The sequence below is a fragment of the Rhagoletis zephyria genome, unplaced genomic scaffold, assembly GCF_001687245.7.
Source record: "Rhagoletis zephyria isolate East Lansing unplaced genomic scaffold, Rhagoletis_zephyria_1.1 Rzeph_scaffold_02487, whole genome shotgun sequence".
In the NCBI taxonomy this organism is placed as follows: domain Eukaryota; kingdom Metazoa; phylum Arthropoda; class Insecta; order Diptera; family Tephritidae; genus Rhagoletis; species Rhagoletis zephyria.
The window spans coordinates 398-19,883 of record NW_016159571.1 but is presented as its reverse complement, the minus strand read 5'-3'; the positions used below and the strand labels follow the sequence as shown (position 1 = coordinate 19,883).

Here is a 19,486-nt window from a genome sequence, read left to right as displayed (position 1 = left end):
CGTACTTGCTATTACTCCACCAAAGTACGTACTCTACTTTCCCTCATCGCGTACGAGAGATATTTGCTGCTGCCAAAAGGGAGTAGCAAATCTACTCTCTGTATACTTGTAGTACGGTAAGTACTTGCGTATTAAATTTCAATTCTGGTTGTTAGCCTACTAGTTGATATCGTTTGCAGCGCTGGTCANGTTAAGTGATTTAAGTAAAAGTGAGTATTAAATAGCTTGCGTGTAATGGATTGCTTTTATTACTCTGATTTTATTAACATTTAATAAATTTAACTTTGGCTCCACTAATTTTTACACTGACATTCATTCATTGTGCTACAACGGCCTTTTGCTTTTCAATATCTTCCTCCAAATTCTCGGCTTCATTTGCTTTCGTAGATGTCTTCGTATAAAACTCGGGAACATATCGGAAAGCATCGATTTTAAGACGTTCGCTACTCGGTGGACTCTTAAGCAGAACACGCTTTATGAATCGCTCACCCTCACGCTTCGGACGTACAGAATCCACATCTTGTAGTAAAGACCGCAAGTTCTCTTCCAACTGTTCGGTTGCCATTTCTAATGTACCAACACTGGTTGAAATCAACCCGAAATCCTGTTGGTGCTCGTCCTTTGTGGCAGAATAACTAATGCCATTTGAGAAACGCTCAATCATTTCAGCTAGATTAGTGCCCAGCGTTTCGCTTCGCGGATTTGGAAATTTACGTTTCATCAAGCCGCGCAAAGCCACTAACTCCGGTAAAATATTAGGATGTGCTATCACGTATTGATAATCGGTTAGCAAAAGTTCTCCGTTTGTTATATCTTTTATAAGCTCAATGCCGCCCACAAGTGAAGCACCTGCTTCACGTGCTTCGCTGATTTGCTCCTATATTTAAAATTTGTAATTACTAATAAATAATAAACAGACGTAGAATGCACATACATTGCCTTTAGCAAAAACGAGAATTTTACGCTCCTCCCCATGTTCAAACTTATGTGGAATCATAGCCATACGTTGGAAGTTATCCACGAAACGATTTTTCTTCTCTGCTCGCATGTCCAATTCAATATGCACATTGAGCTGAGCATTCGGTTCGTTATACATACTAGTATGATGGGTTTCACGGTGACATTGAATGGCTTCCGCCACAGTATATATAGGCCAGCGGTAATATTTTAATATAAAAACATTATCTTGAGGCACTTGCTTCCAGGAATCGTCAAAATGTAAATTTTCTCGTTGCAAGTTGACTCTGCAAATATTATTGTACATGAAATGACTTAGATTAATATCGTATCATATAAGATGATAACTATTACTTCTTATCCCGTTGGTTATGTGGTATAAACCCCACCTTCTTAACCTCCACTTTTACTTTCTTCTTGCGTGCCTTCTCTCTAGTGCCCTTACGAGCGGCTTCACAAACAGCGGTGATGTGCAGTTTTCGTATTGTGTCAACACTTTGTTGTCGGACAAGCCAAGTTCTCATGGAGGAAGTTAATGAAAACATACTTGTTTTTATTTAAGAAAATGATTTTGTAATGAAGATTGACAAGAATAAAATTTATTCAACGTACAGGTGCAGTTTTGACAATTTTGTCTACAATAAAAAAAACTGCGTTGACAGCTTTCAAATCATCTGTTTGTCAGTGTTGCCATGATAGTTAGGGTTGGGGCGTTTCGTTACATGTTCTAATCGTTTCATGGTTTCGTTCTTAACTTGTTCAATTAACCGGGTCTTTAAACTGAACTAGTGAACTAAATCTTTGATTTTTGTTCTTCTAGTTCTTTTTGTCTATTACCTTGTTTATATGGCATCAAATGGCGGTATCGAATTAACTCGTGCCAGTGTAGCTCGTTTGAAATACTAGTGTTTATATGCGACAAAATAAATGAGTCGATCGATCACGCTTTCAAACAGAGTTCATCCCAATGCAACCTTGTTAATACATGTGTCAATTCTTAAAAATAATAAACATGGAAAAATAATAATTAAAGACTCAAACAGCCTTGTAAAAAGTATGTTAGCTATTAATTTTATAACAAACCTTAGCCTAAATGTAATTTCAAGAACTATCCAAATGTTTTACTTCATACAGAGTTGGATGAGTGTTTATATGCACTCTTAACACGAATCAACAACTCTTAACTCGCATTCAAAGTGTGATTTATGGTGGACGGTTAAAAGTTTCAATTCGATTCAAGAATGTGTTTACATGCGTGTGTCCAAATAACACGGTTTAACTTAGAACGAATTGAACCATCATATAAACAAAATATATGTCGCTCTTTTCGTTCTTGTTCAAGAATCAAGAATGTCGATCAATAAAGACTTGGTTAAGAGTTTTCCCAGGGCGCTACAATTATTATTCAGCAAATACGTGAAGACCTTAAATATGTATATTATACTTGTTACACGGCGTTGCTTTATTCTGTACACCTGTTTCGTAGGCACGAGATTGTTCAACAGTTACAATTAACAAAGTTGCTTGCAAAACAAAAAGAACTAATCGCTGCCTTAATATAGAAAGGCCCTATCTGACATCGTCGCTGATATACAAAAAGCGGTAACTAACTAAAAATCGAAAATTTACGTTTTAATTGATAATGATGCATTTGATCGCATTATGTGGCCCCAAATCGTTTTATGCAATAAAAGATTTTAATTAGTTACGGCTTTGTGCATTTCAGCGACGATGTGAGATAGGGCCTTTCTATATTAAGGCAACGTAATGAACAAAAAGAACAAGGTGTTCGTTCACAAAAAAACAAAAAAAAAACGAATTAAATCTCTGGAATGAAAGCCCAACTCTAATGACAGGAGCAAGCAAGACCGATAGAGTACTTGCTCTGGCAGAGGTTAATGAGATTAAACTGATGTGGGTACCAGGCCGCATGGGAGTCGCAGGTAATGAGGAAGTTGACAATCTGGCCAGACTGGCCGCTGCTTTCGACCCGATAGGACCGGAGCCATTGCTTGGCCAACACGTGAGCTCAGAAAGGAAAATACCAAACTAATGGGCAGTTTTTCAGTGCCAGTTTAAACTTAGATTGATTAAACTGAGTTTAAATTGAATAGCTGGCTGACATTTGTTTGGCTGATCTTAGTTTAAACCAGCCAGATCGGGCGTTTAAACTTAGTTTAAACCACGGCCGTGCACTGAAAAACTGGCCCTAAGTGAACTGCGCAGGCGTAACACCATGGGTCTACGTCAGGTAAAAAGCAAACTAGGAGGATAAATCTGATAAGATATAGGTTACTGATGGACCTCCCTAAGGAGAAACTAAGAATAATGGCAGGGTTTTCTGGTACAGCGACCTGTGTCGCTTTTGCAATGTGGCCAAGGATACTCCTTTACACTTTCGTGTGGAGTGCGAGGCCGTTGCACGCAGAAGAAATAGGAGCATAGGGCACCTGTGGCCAAGAGAGTAGCACATAATCTCACTACCCCGGGATCTATTATAAAATGTTTAGAGTATCTGGGACTGGTCGACGTGTTGTGATGAGCTAAGGGCACAATAGACCTACCGATCGCAGTGCCATATCTATCTATCTGTATATCTATCTAAGGATGATTTTGTAAATTTGCGGGGGTTGCGGTTTTATCGGGAGTGTCGGGAAAGGATTGTGGTTCCGTCTCGCCCGCCATATTTTTACAGATCTTCCCGATCCCGCTATCCCGCACCCATCTCTAGTACAGATACCTCCGTACCGTCAATTCATTTCAAGTTTTCTTGTTCTCTTTTGATCTTTTCGCTCTTTATGAATTCCGGGGGTTGCGGTTTTATTGGGAGTGTCGGGAAAGAATTTTAATCCCGTCCCGCCCGCCATACTTTTACAGATCTTCCCGATACCGCCCATCCCGGCCAATTTCAAATCAGTACCGTGGGTCCCGCTATCCCGCGCCCATCTTTAGTGCTGATACCACAGTACCGTCAATTCGTTTCAAGTTTTCTTGTTCTCTTTTGATCTTTTCGTTGCTTCCCATTACAAGAACCAAGGACTTGAATTCAATAAAACTTGACGCGTGTGGAAGTAAAGAGAAAACACAAAAGAGAATGCGATAAAAATTGCTTTCAAGACTTTACGTGTCTCAAAGGGGAGTATATGAAATTGTATAATGCGTGGTAACTTCGTTTTTGTAGAGTTATGTTATATTGGCAACACTGAAAATCAACTGTTTTTGGAAGGTTATTTGACATTGGAATTTTCCACTGGAACTTAATGGAATATTTAAATTTTAGAGATTTCGCTCATTTTTTGTTTATAAGCTGGACAAAGTGCGGATGTTGTTTTACTTATTTCTGTGCTTTCTCAAAACAAACACGGCTGGCTAAAGTGGAATATTTTGGTAACGAGAAAAAATTGGAAGGAAATAAAAAAGAATTGCCGCTAAACAAACAACATTCGATAATAAAAAAGAAAGCTTCAGCGTGGCGTGATTTTCAATCTCAAGAGAAATAGGCTTGCCTACAATTTACATCATCCAGTTGCACTTGTGCATTGAAAATAGAATCATCGTAAGCAGCATTCGTAAACAAGATAGGCGTTGCGTCAGTAGCTTGCAATTATTTGTCTTTTTATTAATTTAACAAGCACAATTTGAATAACAATGAATCGTGTGGCTATGGGATCGGTGCGTGTGGCAAGAAGCGGGAATCTCTTAAATGACGCATACGTCGCTGCACCACAATCTGCTATGGCAACGAGTAATGTAAATGTTTCGCACAACAATAACAATCAGTTGAACTTATCTACGAAAGCTCCTCTAATAAATAGAAACTTGACACCGGTTGCTGACAGCGATGCATTGAAAACAAGCAAAAATCCCCAACTAGCCGCCGAGATAGTTAAACAATCGAACGTAGTTTGCTTTGATGTAGACTCAACAGTTATATGCGAAGAAGGCATCGACGAACTTGCGGATTTTTGTGGAAAGGGTTCGGAAGTAGCACGGGTAACAAAAGAAGCTATGGGCGGGGCAATGACATTCCAAGATGCCCTAAATATTAGGCTTAACATTATAAAACCAAGTCAAAAACAGATCATCGACTTTATGAAACAGCGTCCTCACACCTTAACGAAAAATATTCGATCTCTAGTTGATAAATTCAAGTCAGAAGGGAAAGAAATCTATTTAATTTCAGGAGGTTTTCATTGCCTAATAGATCCAATAGCAGATGACCTGGGAATTCCAAGAGAGCACGTATTCGCTAACAAATTAATGTTTTATTTTAATGGTGATTATGCCAGCTTCGATACCTCACAACCTACTTCTAAAAGTGGTGGTAAAGCAGAGGCTGTGTCGATTATTAAACGATCCTATCCGAGTGCAAATATTACAATGATCGGCGATGGAGCGACTGATTTGGAGGCTTCTCCCCCAGCAAATAATGTTATTGGTTTTGGCGGAAACGTTCTGCGTGATGAGGTCCATAAACGGGCTCAGTATTATATTATGGATTTCGCCGAGCTTATGTGATAACACGATGAAGAAGTATATATTGTCGTTTAAAGTACAAAACCGCGAACAAAGCCTCACATACGCGGTTTTGCATTTTGTTCATACGCGGTTTTATACTTTAAACGACGATATGTATATATGTATAGAACGTATTATATAATTGCATAACTGGGAGCAATTAGTCTAGTGTAGATATTGCAAAGTATAAATACTTATGCTAATGATTATCGAATATACATAGATACATATTGATATGAAGTTCTGAAGTCTAATGGAATCATTCATAAAACAATAAAATAGATTTATAAAGCGTTATTAAGGGAAATTTTTTGTAGTTTCTACTTTTTAAGCATTATTAAATCTGTTTTAATATTGATGAATTTACATGTAATATTTTTATAGTAGAAAGAAATGATTGTTATTAATTCGTATAATAGTAGATTATTTATAAAAGTATAATTCCCTAAAAAAAACCATAAACTAATACTTGATTTGTAATGCCTGGAAATCTGTTGGATAAAGCAGTCAAACTAATAAAAAGTAGCGCTGAGAAGGGAAATTAGCCAAATGTAAATAACTTTAATGATTGTACAAATAGTTCAATACGGCTTTTGTTAAAAAGTTAGCGTAATACAAAAATGAATACATCTACTAAATGCATGTGATTAGAAAGTTTACAAAATGCCGATTATGTTTTATTTTCGTTATGGAAATGCAATGCTGCAGAAATACATATCTGCAAATCTTATTTATTTCGTTTCGTTGACAACAGTTTTCGCTTCACAACATTTGATTGTAACGGTGATCCATACTGATTATTATTCAATCAGTTTTGTTTACAAATACATACATACAGTGACGAACAAAAGTATAGGCACAGTGAATTTTTCGCAATATATGCAAAGTTTTATATTCTTATTTATTTTCTATATATATATTTTTTTTTTTTATAAATTCAACACCAAAAGCCAAAAAATAAAATCTAAACTTTGAGCAGAACTCGGAAAATTCAATAAATTTGCATACTAGTTCGGAACTTTCTATTCAGATTTTTAAGACAAATTATAAGTATGCAGTTTCATAACAAAGGGCGGGCTTGAAATTGGTAGAAAGTCGCGTTAATTATTGACATTTTTTTCATGCAGGTTCTTCCATAAAAAGTATGTTCGACAATTATTTTTTGTATAGAGAAAATGAGCAACACCTTCCACTAAAAAATTTACAAAAATAACCGCAATTTTCCAGCAACTTCAAACCTGCACTTCGTTAAACTAAAATTGAATGGGCTATAAAACCACATAGTTAGAATTTTTCAATAGAAAGTTGCACATTAGTATGGAAATTTATTGAATTTTCCTGAGTTTCGCACAAAGTTTAGAGATTTTATATTTATGGTTTCCGGTGTAAAATGACCTACATTTTTATAGATATTGTTTTTTACGTTTCATTTGATATCGAAATTTACAAAAGATTGTTATTATTGTTCACTACGTTTGAAAAAAACGACCTCTAGTACGGTTAAAACATCAGCCAGGGAAATGCATCACATTGGATGAAGTCCAAATTGTAAAATGTTTGTTGCTATTGATGTGCGCATGTTTATATGTATAAATACATACTACATTATGCGAGAATCATAGGAAAAACTCCGATGAAAAAAAAAATGAAAGCGTGAACGAACCCAGTGACACGGGATTTTTATATATTAAGATAAGCACGATGCGAGAAGCAAAGAAAAAATTTTGAAAAAAATAGTGACACATGACACGGGATTTTTATATATTAAGACTATCGTAAATAAATTAGAATAAAAAACGTTGCATATATTGCGAAAATTCACTGTACCAATACTATTGTTCGTCACTGTATGTATGTATTGAGAAAACCGCTAAAAACAATATCACATCACTGTCGCTAAGTAAATATTTGTCTTGTTTTGACTATACACCCTTATCTATTATATGAAAGCAAAAACTTACTCAAAATTTATAACAAACACAATGCGTGTGCAAAATGACGATGTAATTATATGTATGTATGTGCATTAGACTGCATCACTCCCCATACAAAAAAAAAAGGTACTATTTTTCCATTGGAATAATAAAATCTATTATATTTTAAGACGTCCACCAAAATATTTCGAAAAAATATTAAGATTTTAGTGAGCTGGACCGACTTGAAAATATCTCCAAAAGGAGTTTTTTATGAATAAAAATAGTTTCTTAATTTTTTTTTTTTAAATTCCCCAAATGACAAAACGATCTAAGCTTAAAAAATTTGCATACAATATTTAAACAAATTTTGAACGGAATCGTAAGGATGAGATTTTCGATGTTGTTTTTAAACTTTTCAAAGATCCGTATAAGAAAAACTTGAATAACTGAACCTAAACTCTTCTGATTTAGACTTAAGAGGTGTCATTGTAAAGATATTTTCTCACGCTTTTTCTTTGCTAATAAACTCATTCAAAGGATGAACGAGAAAGGTAGGATGAAAGAACGTCATTCAAAGTTGAATAAGATGTGTGGGTATTTGAAAATAAAAATTGGGACAGGAATGACTTTTTTTGGACAGAAATAAAAACAGTGTGAAAATACCGCATCAAAATTCTCATTCTTACGATTCCGTTGAAAAGATATTTAATTATTTTTATACAGATTTTTTAAGCTTAATCTGTTTTGTCATCTGAGGGGACCTTTTTCAAAAAGTTCTTTAAGAAACAATTTTTATTCATAAAAAAACTTCATTTTGGGTGGTATTTTCAAATCGGTCCAGCTCACTTAAATCTTAATATTTATCCGAAATATTTCGCTGGACGTCTTAAAATATAATACATTTTGTAATCCCGGCGGAAAAACTGCCACTTCTTTTGGTGATGCATACTAATGCACATACATATATTTCTGACAGAAAAAGTCTTTAAAACCGTGCTTTTACTTTTGGAATAGTTTGTATGTAAATATATTTTTTCTAGTTTTAACTGGTACTTGACTGGTACAGAGATGCATTCATATAGTAAGTATGGTGACCATCCGTCCAGTATTGTACGGCATAATCCTGTTTTTTTTTGTTGTTGGTGTTGCAACAGCATACAAGTTCACCAGTGTTTTAGGGAGTGAGGCTGTAGTGACAGTCCTTGGCCAGATATAAATCTGGGTCGTTCAGGTTACGTAGACCCGGAGTTGTTCGATGAGTTAAATTTCGTCATGAAAATTTTAATGAAAAATAGGATTGAGCACGGAAAAACAATAGGGTCATTTATGTAAGCGTGTCAACTTACGAAGCGGTAAAATTAAATGGTTACGCTCAGTATTACATGAACGCACCTAAAAACAAGGCCAAGATCAAGTAAAAACCATAAATCTTTTAAAATGAAAAATACTCGCATTTGATTTACTTTTGCTGAAAAAATAAAGCTCGGAAAAACTAATGCAAGTTAGACTTACAGTGTTAGATTAAGTTTGCCCATCTTTTTTGATAGAACTCCGCATCAGTTATTCATGCCTATTACGGTATTCCGATTCGCAATGTCATAACAAGCGAGAGTGAAGGATTAGATTCTTGCGAATGGCATCCGTCGGCTAGCGTAATAGGCATGATTATAAATTTTTTGAAGCATTTAATCGACTACATAGTACACTACACTCTGTGGGCATTTTATGTCAACTAAGGGCATTTTTTCACGTAATGTCTAGATTTAACTCAATCAGCCTTATCATGACTTTCCATGTATTTATCCATGTATTTATCATGGGCGCAATAAAAATTTTCGGGTGAAACTCAAGGTATGGCAGAATATATGTATGCCCATATATTTTTTTAATCACAAAACAAAGAAAATTTTTCGTTCTGACCCAAATATGGTCAGCGTATGCATAAGTATTTCAAAATCCACAATACGCTAGAATATTTTACTTTGTTCCATTTATCTATATCGGGGCGAAAAGTCTAGCCGGAATATAAAACCAGTTCTAGTCGGTATTTCGCATAGCTCAAACCGCTGTTGCTTTTTAAAGTGAAACTTAGTGCTGATAATAGATGCACGTGCATACGCGCACATACTTACATGCATGTATACTCGAGTCAGGCTTTCAAAGAAACGAATGATAATACAATTATGTATGTGTTTACCAGAAAACAGTCTAGTCGAGTGTGGAACTTTCCGGTTATACCTTGCTATGTTTTTATCATGGTTCCGACCATCTAAAGTGGCGTTTGTGAGCCAAATCTATTTAAAATATTTTAAAACTATCAACAACGCTACGATTTTGTTCTCAGAGATCGTGCCAACAGTATTGGGTTTTTCTTTCACAAGTAAAACCAGCCTTTCGAGTTTGTGTTTAGTATTCACGATGTTAGAACTGCATGAAATTAATAAAAATTGTTTAAAATTAGAGTCTAGCCGCCAAAATGTAAGAAAACATATACAAAATCATACATTTTTAACAATTTTCTAACACTTCGCTACACCATCGAAAGCAAAATTCTGTTCGACAGAAAATTCGATACTCAACGAAACTTTCGACACGCTTGCATAGCTCATAATACGAATTTCACTTTCGATCTTCGATATTCGATAGCCAGCGAAGATCGAAAATCGAATGCAGCTCATAATAAGGGCCTAAGTTTAAATTCAATTAATTCATGTTTAATGTTAAAATAAATAAATTAATAAATATTGAATTAATATTAATATTCAACAATTCATTAGAAAAAGCGTAAAGCTCAATAAAATTATTGAATATAATTGTTATAATACCATAAATAACAAAAAAAAAAAACTTTTAACGAACCTTTAAGTAAAATATTCTTGAAAGAGAATCTTAACATAGAATCAACAACAAACAACTGCCACATGGTCAAGTCTAAAAGCAACCACATCGTTGCCCATGGTTGTAGTAGTTGGGTTCATCAAATGACGAAAGTGGAAAAAAGCAACAACAATTTACATGACGAACTTAGCTCAGTAGGTAAGACCACTGGTTTTGAACGCCGGGGTTGCGAGTTCAAGTCTCAGTGAACTGGATGAAGAAGTCTGATGTGGTAATGTGGTGATCTTCCAAAAAGCAGCTATGTATAGCTTCTACAATGTGTAATTTGTTGTTTTTCCATAAAATTCTCGATTAGAAACAGCCTAAAGCTCATGTTATAAGGCCATAAATAAAAAAAGGTATATAATTATTGAATTAATCATCCCTATTCTGGTTGTCGTAAGGCGTTCGCATCGACAGTCGTTCGTTGAATTATGTCGTAAATAAAAACAATAACGACAGATTTTAACACATTTTCAATACATAATTTCGAAAGAATAATAGGAATAAATATTTGTAGTAGATTATGTCATTGGTTGCCTCATGACGCCAATGAAAATCTCAAATTTCGTCGAACGACTGTTGTTCCGACAGTCGGATTAGGGCCTAAAATAGCAAAAAAATTGGTCGAAAATTTAAAGATAGTGTTTATAAAATGGTTGTCATGATAGAAAACACAGCAAATCGCTAACAAATCGAAATTTAAAAAATTTGTGAAAAGTACATGGTTGCCTGATTACGTGAACTGTAGTAATTGGTTATAGTATATGTTAAACCGTTAAAAACTTGACGTCATAAAGCAAATCCGACACTTACGGCGCAGTAATTGTCTAACCTTAACTTAATGGGCGCTTTGAACTAAACAATACGATATAACATCTTTAAACCTCGCTGGTTAAACTTAAGGCGAAGGCGTATTAGAAATTAATTCCGTGGTCCCAATTATATCAAACATATCTAATTTAGCGTGGAAATGTTTATTTGAGAAACTGTTCTATAGATGCCTAGAACGTTAGTTATTTCCTTTGATGTAGAAAGTCTTTTACAATGATTATTTTTGATAATTTATCATAGAAAATTAATGTGTATTTATTTTTGCAAATATTCGTTTTATAAATTACTTTACTAGCATTAATAAATCTTTATACCTCCATAAGCTTCCTATCAAACAGTACGAAGCTACACCTATGTTAGTATTTCAGCATATTGTTTCTGTCTGATACTGTAATAAGCAGCGATGTCTTATAGTGTCAGCGTTATTAAGATTATCCAGTGAATTCCCCGCTCTTGCCATCACAAGCCACAATTTTCACCTTATCTACTTTAGCAAATTCGTGCACCTCACGGAACTCTACTTCGTTTAGCATAAGTGTCCATACGTTGTCGCAGAATCGGTACGTATTCAATTTGTTTGCCTTGAAGGTAACGCGGGCCTTGACCCGCTGATTAAGAGCAGTGTTGATGCACTTGTCAAATTGCAAGAGTACCTTAAATGCCAATGTCGGGGTAATGTGACCATACTGGAAAGTAGGCAATTGCAACGTAAAACATAAATAAATAGCGTGTTATTTTTATTTATAATAAAATGCCAGTTTCGCTCAAATGTTTATCGAGGCGACTTTTCTGCTGCCACTTCTTGCTTACCTGAATGAGTTCATCAAGGCTCTCTTGCAAGGTATTTCCAAGTGTTGTATTTCTGTAAAGTTGGTACGACATGTTTAAAAAAGGAAGTTGAATTACCTTTTCAATAGATTTTTTGGCATTAATTGCGTTTTTCAATATGGACAATTCCTTCGGCTTGGTGGAAAATCGGGAATGCAGCAAATACATATGTCAAAGTTTTGACAACATTATTCAGCGCAAGTAACCTGGCGCCATCTGCAGTGAATAATTTCAGAGGTGCCACCTTTCCTTTTTTCTTAAATTATCCCAGCCATACCGCAATAATGCGAGCGTGAGCGTTTTATTTTGACCAAAAATTTAAGTCCGCACTGAACTGTGTAGCAGGCTTAAGGGATTCACAAACACATAAATAAACTGATGTTAATTTACGCATCCAAATGCAATAAATTTGCCAATTACTTGTGAATGTAAGAACGTGACGGTTTCTAATACAGATTAACGGAGTGGTGGCATTTCGTTCTAACATGTGCACAAGATATGCATGTGCTAAATATTTGTCAAAAAGTAAGATCTCATTGTGCCGGCCAGAAGCAGGAATAGAAAATTAAAAAGAAAAACTCATCAAATAACAAAAAGGCATGTACAATGTATTTAAAATGTATAATAAGAGTATAAGAAATGCTTTAAGGGGTACTGTTTATGAATTTGTACAACGATTTTGGGTTGCTGTGCCCAAACTTTTACGCACACTTGTAGACAACAGTTCACGCTTTATTACAAAAATTTAATTTACTAAATCTGTGCACTAATTTAACAATAATGTCGGTTGGAAATATGGTATTTGGGCGGTAGCCCCAGTTATGTCACACAGAAAGGAGAATTCTACGTAGTAAGGGTTATAATCCCTAAGCGCGGCCGAAGGCCGCCTACGCAGAAAGGTGTTCTCTGCAAAAGGTATTCAGCCCCCCTTCTTCGGACGCAAGTTTAACTTTGTTTTTTCCTTGCGAAAAATCTAAAATTCCCCTATTTTCAAACAGCTCTCCAGAGGTCTGTGGGAGGGGTTGGGGGCGGAGGGGTGAATTTTCATAAAGCGGCGTCAATCCTCTTTCGTTTAAGGGGGATTTGTGAAGCCCGCACCCCCTCCCCCTCCGCCCCCACCTCTAAATCGTTGTACAAATAGCTAAACATTTCCCGCTTTAAGTAGTGACAAGTCGCGTTTTGCAAAAAGTGTTGAAAAATATAAAGACATTGATTGGTTTGCGCGCAGTTAAAGTGTGACGGATAAAAGTGATGTAGACAGCAAAGTGGTGCTTCAAGATGACGGTGATGAAATTAATTTAAATAATAGTTAAAACATCGATGTTTTAAGAAAGCTTGCTGGTGGGTTGTAATTTTGAAACGAGGTGTAGTATTAATGCAATGTATTAAAATTTTAGTTAGGTACAGATTCTGAGTAGTTTTGGCGACCCACCCGCCGAGTCGATACGAAGTCATTTGGCAAATTGGATGGTAACGCTAAGCAGTTTTACGATTTCACTCCATAATTTTAAAGCTAACTATTTAAATTATTTCTTATTTATATATGTACATTTATAAATTAGAATTTACAAATTTATTAAATCAACTTTCCCTGAAAGTACTTGTTTACGCTAACCCCTTCACCTTAAGTATATTTATTGATTAGAGAATTTCACTTGTAGATGTAGCTGTGATCTAAGCAGGAACAGTTACTCGTTACTCGAGTTCCTTTTTCTCGAGTCCTGTTACTCGCCTCGGATGTTGGGTCTCGCCTTCTGCGATCACCCAACACTCTGCCACTTTGGAAGAGAACTCCGAGAAAACAAGTAAGGTCCTCTAACAACTCCTATATTGTACATATTTTTATTAGAGCATTTTTTATATACACATATATATATATATAATAAAGTGGCCGTTAGGCACTCATATATATACAGTGACGGGGAAAACTGTAACATGGTGTAACACTTTTTACTTCAGCCAACGCTATCTTTCCAAGTTCTATCGACTTTCATACTTTTGTTGTATATTCTTATTGGTACACCTGTACTTCCTCTCTCATAATGATTTGAAGTCAATCCAACAACAATAATAAAACCAGCAGACAAAAATGTAAATTAAGGCATATGTTACAGTTTTGCCCTTTTATATTTTTAATAACTTTTTGACAATTTTCACGAAAAAAACGAATTGTTAACACAATGTTCAGTACTCTTTTGCTTGTTTTAGTTCCTGAATGCGATTTGGCATACCTTATTTGTATCTCTGTAAAAATTCTGGAGGTATATCCTCCCATATATCACAGATCATGTACTCGATTTTACGGACTTTGATACTTATTAAGCTGTGCTTTTAGTTGATTTCGCAAATTCTCGATGAGATTCATGTCCGCGGATTGTGGACGTCATTTCAAAATAGCAAATTTTTGCTTTTCCATCAAGTCTTTGCGAACATATGCAGTGTGTTTTGGGTGATTTTTCAGCAGAAACTCCCATTTTTTCGACTACATCTTGCAAATTTTGTTGAGATATGAACAGATACTGTTCCTTACGCATAATGCGTACCTACGGACCAACAAATTTTTTTAAATACAACCCCAAACAATTAAGATCCTACCACTGTGATTCACAGTTTGCAGTACATGATGCGATTAGGCTTAATTTGGGTCTTTGATCCAATACCATGCCCGGCCATCTGATTGAAGGCGATTAATTTAGTCTTGTCAGACCAAATAACCTTCAATTGAAACTTAAAAATATGTTTTTTATTGCATTCTGAACGGCCTAACATATCCCAATAGGCAACGGTTCGGTTTTCGTGCGATGCTGCGAAATGCTGCCACACTCGCACATGTATTATGATCAAATTTGCTTTTTTCTTCTTTTATGATCCATTGTGCTCAATTTGACAATTCTTCTCCTCGCTGTCTATTGATTTGCATTAAAGTTTAATACCTTAAGCGCTTCTGTAATAGTGGCTGCATCGCTACTCTTCTAAGTTCACAAGATATCGTACCGTACTATTTTTTAACAGACTTCCTCTGTCCTTGGGAACACTTTAGGCTATATTTTTTCTAAGTCTTAACATTTTTAAGTAGCAAATTCCAAAATTTTTGCCACTTTTCGTGCGGTTCCGCCTTTCCGCAGTAAATCTATTATTTACATTTATGGTTCCTGATTAACTATGTTATTTACTAGTGATCACTTCTTCAATAAATTACAATATAGAAAAAAGTCATCTGACTTCCAACTAAGTAAAAGATAACTGTCAAATGCAAAACTGAGAGTGAGTGCACAACTGTAACATCTGCCTTAATTTACATTTTTGTCTGCTGGTTTTTTTTATTGTTGTTGTATTGACTTCAAATCATTATAAGAGAGGGAGAAGGGATGTACCAACAAGAATATTCAACAAAAGGATGAAAGTCGTTAGAACTTGGAAATATAGCGGTGGCTGAAAGAAAAAGTGTTAAACCATGTTACAGTTTTGCTCGTCACTGTATATACATATAATAGTGAAAAGTGTGAAGTGTTTCATTTCATTTTTGAGCGAATTTTTTGCGGTTTAATTGAACCTCGAAGGACTTTAGGGATTCGGCAAATCCTCGACTCTAGTTTGCCGCGGAATTCAAGAGGAATTCCCGGACCCCATTTCACCCCGTCCCGAACAGTACTTATTTATCAAACACTCGCTCAAAATTTTAAAGCGCGCATACTATGAAATGATTTAAAATTAGTAAAGAAACATCTTCGATGTTTTTCGAAACGTCGATGTTTTGACAATAATGAAAACCAAAAAGCTCGTTATATTTGCCAATTGCGGCGAAAACAGACTGGATTTCTTTTAAATAAAATACACCGCAATGGATTATGAAACGCCGGTAAAGTGAGTAATTTTATAATAGGAAAATTCATTTCATTTTATTATGAATTCGTGTATTACGGGCGTGAAAAATATAAACGCACCACACAAGAGCAGGTGCAGTTTTGTAAAGACCAGCCCGAACTGCAAATGGGTAAAAACTGTTAAAAAAACTGCTGTCCCGGAGTTCCCTCAGAAGTCTTCTTCTCTGTATAATTTCTCCTTGCTCCATAGCAATAGACGCGCACATAATACAGTATATTTTGCTTTGCTGCCTTTATGCTTAAGTGCACATTTAAGATACCTACCTTTAAATGCGCATTAGCGGCATTATTTTTAACATTTATAAGGAAACTCCTCCGATAGGTGCATTCAACATACCTGCACATTGGCGATACCTGCCTTAAAAATTGTGCAACTATTATTAACTATCAAAGAAAGTATTAGGTTTACCTGCACTGGCCCTACAATTACCTAATTTTACAAGCTTTTATTTATTTTGCTCATCTCGCAGAACAACGAAAATGGCTATCAATTAATGTAATTATATAGATAATTAGATACCATTCGGTAAAAATTTCGCTTGCAGTAATTTCTACGTGGTAAGTGCTCCTCCATTATTTGGTTTCATAGGGATTCGGATACCTTCCTCTTTGAAGTAGTAAAGTAAATTCGCTTAAGTGCTTTTTTCGGTTAAGTGCACAAGTTTTTCGTGCAAAGAAGGATGGGCAGCTAAGCAAAATATACTGTAATTATTTCCTGCATGATTAATATTTTGCAATGGATACTATTATGATATGCAAACGCAAATAATATCTTTTTAATACACCTTAATAGGTAAATAAAATGGTTTCACAGTTTTTATTTAATCAAACTTTGTAACTTTTTTTGCAAATTTAATAATGTTTAAAATATTAACATGTTACAGCGTTGTAACTTACTCAATAGGTCATCACAAAAATAAAAGCAATTGTCACCGTTAGAGCTTTAAAATTGCCCTCTGCATACCTAAATGTGACAATTGATTATAAGCATGACAGTAATTATAGCGGCAAGTTTTGTCATTGCACGCGAATAGGACTGTTAACATCGGATTAATAAAAACATTGAGAAACATCGATTTTTGAAGCCACGAACATCGATGTTGCTCGATACATCGATGTTTTTTTACATCCCCAGTTCACGAGGAACATTTACTACGTTTATACGTAAGCTATTTGCAAATAAAAAAAATTAATTCCACATGCTGCAACCCTTGCGGAAACATGTGCAGCATTGCCAGCTATGAGTTGTTTTTCGAAGATAGCTGAATGAAGGAAAACAAAGTGGAAAGGAATTAAAAGAACACTCATCATGTGCTTGTTTATTGTAAAATGGTTAATTTTACATGTTTTGAGGAAAATTATGGATTCTGATGTATTTGCAATTACAGCAGCAGAGTAAGCGGGCGCTATGGCAATGGATTCACAAAGGTATGCGGAGCTGTCGGGCATAGTAACCATGGGCGCATCTATGTCAGCTTCTGGTTGAAGTGTTGAACCACAAGTCAGAACTCCTCCTATGCCTGAAGCTCTGGTTCTCAATCCAGTTAATGCAATAACAGCTTCTTCCAAGCCATTGAAAATACCACCTGTTGCGCTTGCTTCTGCCTTCGGCCGCGCTTAGGGATTATAACCCTTACTAAGTAGAATTCTGCCACTCTGTGTTGCGGGGAAGAGGGGCTTCCGCATGTCAAAGGTATACAACATTTTTGTGCATATCACTACGGCTACGGCGTCCACAGTATACTATTTCTACGATTCGTAGCAAAATCCGAATACGAAACAGTTGCAGAATAGGGGTTTTAGTTATTTGCAAATAAAAAATTAACTCGATCAATTAACCTATTCTGCAACTCTTTCGTATTCGGATTTTGCTATGAATCGTAGAAATAGTATGCTGCAATCCAAACCGTATTTTCGAACTTTCGATATTCGCAACAATGGCATGCCTAGAAACGAATGAGTATTAAATTGAAAGCTTTTTTGCGTAATTTTGAATCAAAACCATTCTGCATGGTTGAGTATGAAATTGACAGTTTTTTTGCGTAACTTTGAATGAAAACCATTCTGCATGGTGTAATAATAACAAGGTGTTTTCAGTAACTTCACCTCACTTTTTCGGTCGCTCTGTTCTCGTCACGCATTTTAAAGTAGTAGAAAAGGTAGTCATTATTTAGTACTTTTAATCCTTTGGTGCATACTATTAAAAATTACATGTAGAAAAATGTATAATTACAGACTTATAGGCCTGAATATATGTTTGTATCGGTAGCCCCACACAGCATGGACATATATTGTAACTTAAAAAAATAAAGGCAGTAAAATAAGGAAATTTCCTGTAAGATTGTTAATGATTTTTTGAATTGATTCAAATACATAAACATCGATAATATAAGCGAAATCGTAATTTAACCATGCTGCCACCCTATTCTAGTATATCAGTAGTCCATTCGGCTCGATATTATAACAATGCAGCAAGAGTTATTTAGTATAAAAAAATTGCCTTTCCAAAAGATTTTTGTGTACGTCTTTTTCCATTGATAACCACGATATCTTTTACTTTATTGCATTTTGAGAACAATAATTATAAAAATCCAGCAATTTTAGACAATAATATCGTTCCGAAATCATCATGTTATTTAAAAATCGCCAAAAATCGAGTTACTAAAAAGGAGTATTTTAGATACTATTTCCGAACGAATAGTAGTATAAAAATTGAGATCGGCAGCACTGAAAATAAGCATGCTGATGTCAAAATTACAATAAACATGTCGCCACTGACAACACCAAGGAGCATCAATACAAGGTAGGGATGCAAATTTTGGAGGGTAACATCGATGGCTTCCGATGTTTCACAATTTGTTAGGTTGTAGTCACATTAAAAGGAAAATTCAAAACTTTTCAATTACAACTCTCTGTAATTCAATTGGAAAAATACTTACATATGGATTTATTTCCCTGTATTTATTTACTATTCTTCTACTCTTCTTATAAATAGAATAAAAATGCATACCGTAGTACGTTCTCTGAGACTAAAGTTCCAAGGCCCAACTTCGTTGAAATTTCAATGGAAACCCAACCGGCTCTTTTTTACTGATTAAGTAAGCATTTTTAATATCGAAAGATACGCGTTAACTCGGAACTTCGCGTACGCGTAAACTCGGAAAATCGATGTTGAAAATCCTACTCCCAACCGGATAGAATATTAAACCTGCCTATCAACTCACCTAATTGTGTTATTTCCAATTTGCATATTTACTGAGGATTAAAATGGCATGCTTGTCGACTAAAGCGGTTTGTCAAGCCTAAGAGCTAAATAAATCACACAAGCTGCCGATTAAACCTACTTTAGTATTTTCCCATACACTTTTTTGTAGTTGAAAAATAAATTTCAACTTAAATATCGATATTGCGGGTAAAGTATCGATGTCTTCTATATATCGACCTTGGAATATCGATTCAAAAAACGATTATCGTGCCATGAAATATCGATATTCAGGATAATCGATACGATATCGAACATTCTTAATTCTGTCACAGTATATACAGTAATAAACCTTTTTGAGTACTCCTCTGGGGTAAAATCTGATCAGGGTTGAAAATGAGAAGGAGTATGAATTTTGTTGATTCAGAGTTGTTTTCAAAATTGCTATGGTATAAAAGGGAGCAACAACC

At 35.3% G+C, this 19,486-nt stretch overlaps 3 protein-coding genes across 3 annotated transcripts; 1 reads left to right on the top strand and 2 right to left on the bottom strand.

Moving 5' to 3' along the window:
* Window positions 1-216: 216 nt before the first annotated feature.
* Window positions 217-1,793, bottom strand: mRpL1 (mitochondrial ribosomal protein L1). Its single transcript, XM_017621514.1, has 3 exons — window positions 1,312-1,793; window positions 935-1,244; window positions 217-877 (listed from the first exon to the last, which is right to left on the bottom strand). Exons 1-3 carry the CDS (start codon window positions 1,500-1,502, stop codon window positions 317-319), a joined length of 1,062 nt encoding a protein of 353 aa, XP_017477003.1. The 5' UTR covers window positions 1,503-1,793; the 3' UTR covers window positions 217-316.
* A 2,360-nt stretch (window positions 1,794-4,153) lies between these two features.
* Window positions 4,154-6,177, top strand: LOC108367002 (phosphoserine phosphatase-like). Its single transcript, XM_017621517.1, has one exon. It carries the CDS (start codon window positions 4,606-4,608, stop codon window positions 5,473-5,475), a length of 870 nt encoding a protein of 289 aa, XP_017477006.1. The 5' UTR covers window positions 4,154-4,605; the 3' UTR covers window positions 5,476-6,177.
* A 5,336-nt stretch (window positions 6,178-11,513) lies between these two features.
* On the bottom strand, window positions 11,514-12,101 carry LOC108367004 (transcription initiation factor IIA subunit 2-like). Its single transcript, XM_017621519.1, has 2 exons — window positions 11,913-12,101; window positions 11,514-11,788 (listed from the first exon to the last, which is right to left on the bottom strand). Exons 1-2 carry the CDS (start codon window positions 12,096-12,098, stop codon window positions 11,534-11,536), a joined length of 441 nt encoding a protein of 146 aa, XP_017477008.1. The 5' UTR covers window positions 12,099-12,101; the 3' UTR covers window positions 11,514-11,533.
* Between the last annotated feature and the right edge of the window lie 7,385 nt (window positions 12,102-19,486).

Bases quoted from the DNA above. Each gene is read 5' to 3' on its own strand.
- mRpL1 (XM_017621514.1), bottom strand. From the start codon at position 1,502: ATGTTTTCATTAACTTCCTCCATGAGAACTTGGCTTGTCCGACAACAA. The intron at 1,245-1,311 runs GTAATAGTTATC...TAATATTTGCAG, and splicing joins CATAACCAACGGGATAAGAA to AGTCAACTTGCAACGAGAAA. The intron at 878-934 runs GTATGTGCATTC...TTTTAAATATAG, and splicing joins TCGTTTTTGCTAAAGGCAAT to GAGCAAATCAGCGAAGCACG.
- LOC108367002 (XM_017621517.1), top strand. From the start codon at position 4,606: ATGAATCGTGTGGCTATGGGATCGGTGCGTGTGGCAAGAAGCGGGAAT.
- LOC108367004 (XM_017621519.1), bottom strand. From the start codon at position 12,098: ATGTATTTGCTGCATTCCCGATTTTCCACCAAGCCGAAGGAATTGTCC. The intron at 11,789-11,912 runs GTAAGCAAGAAG...CCTACTTTCCAG, and splicing joins GCCTTGATGAACTCATTCAG to TATGGTCACATTACCCCGAC.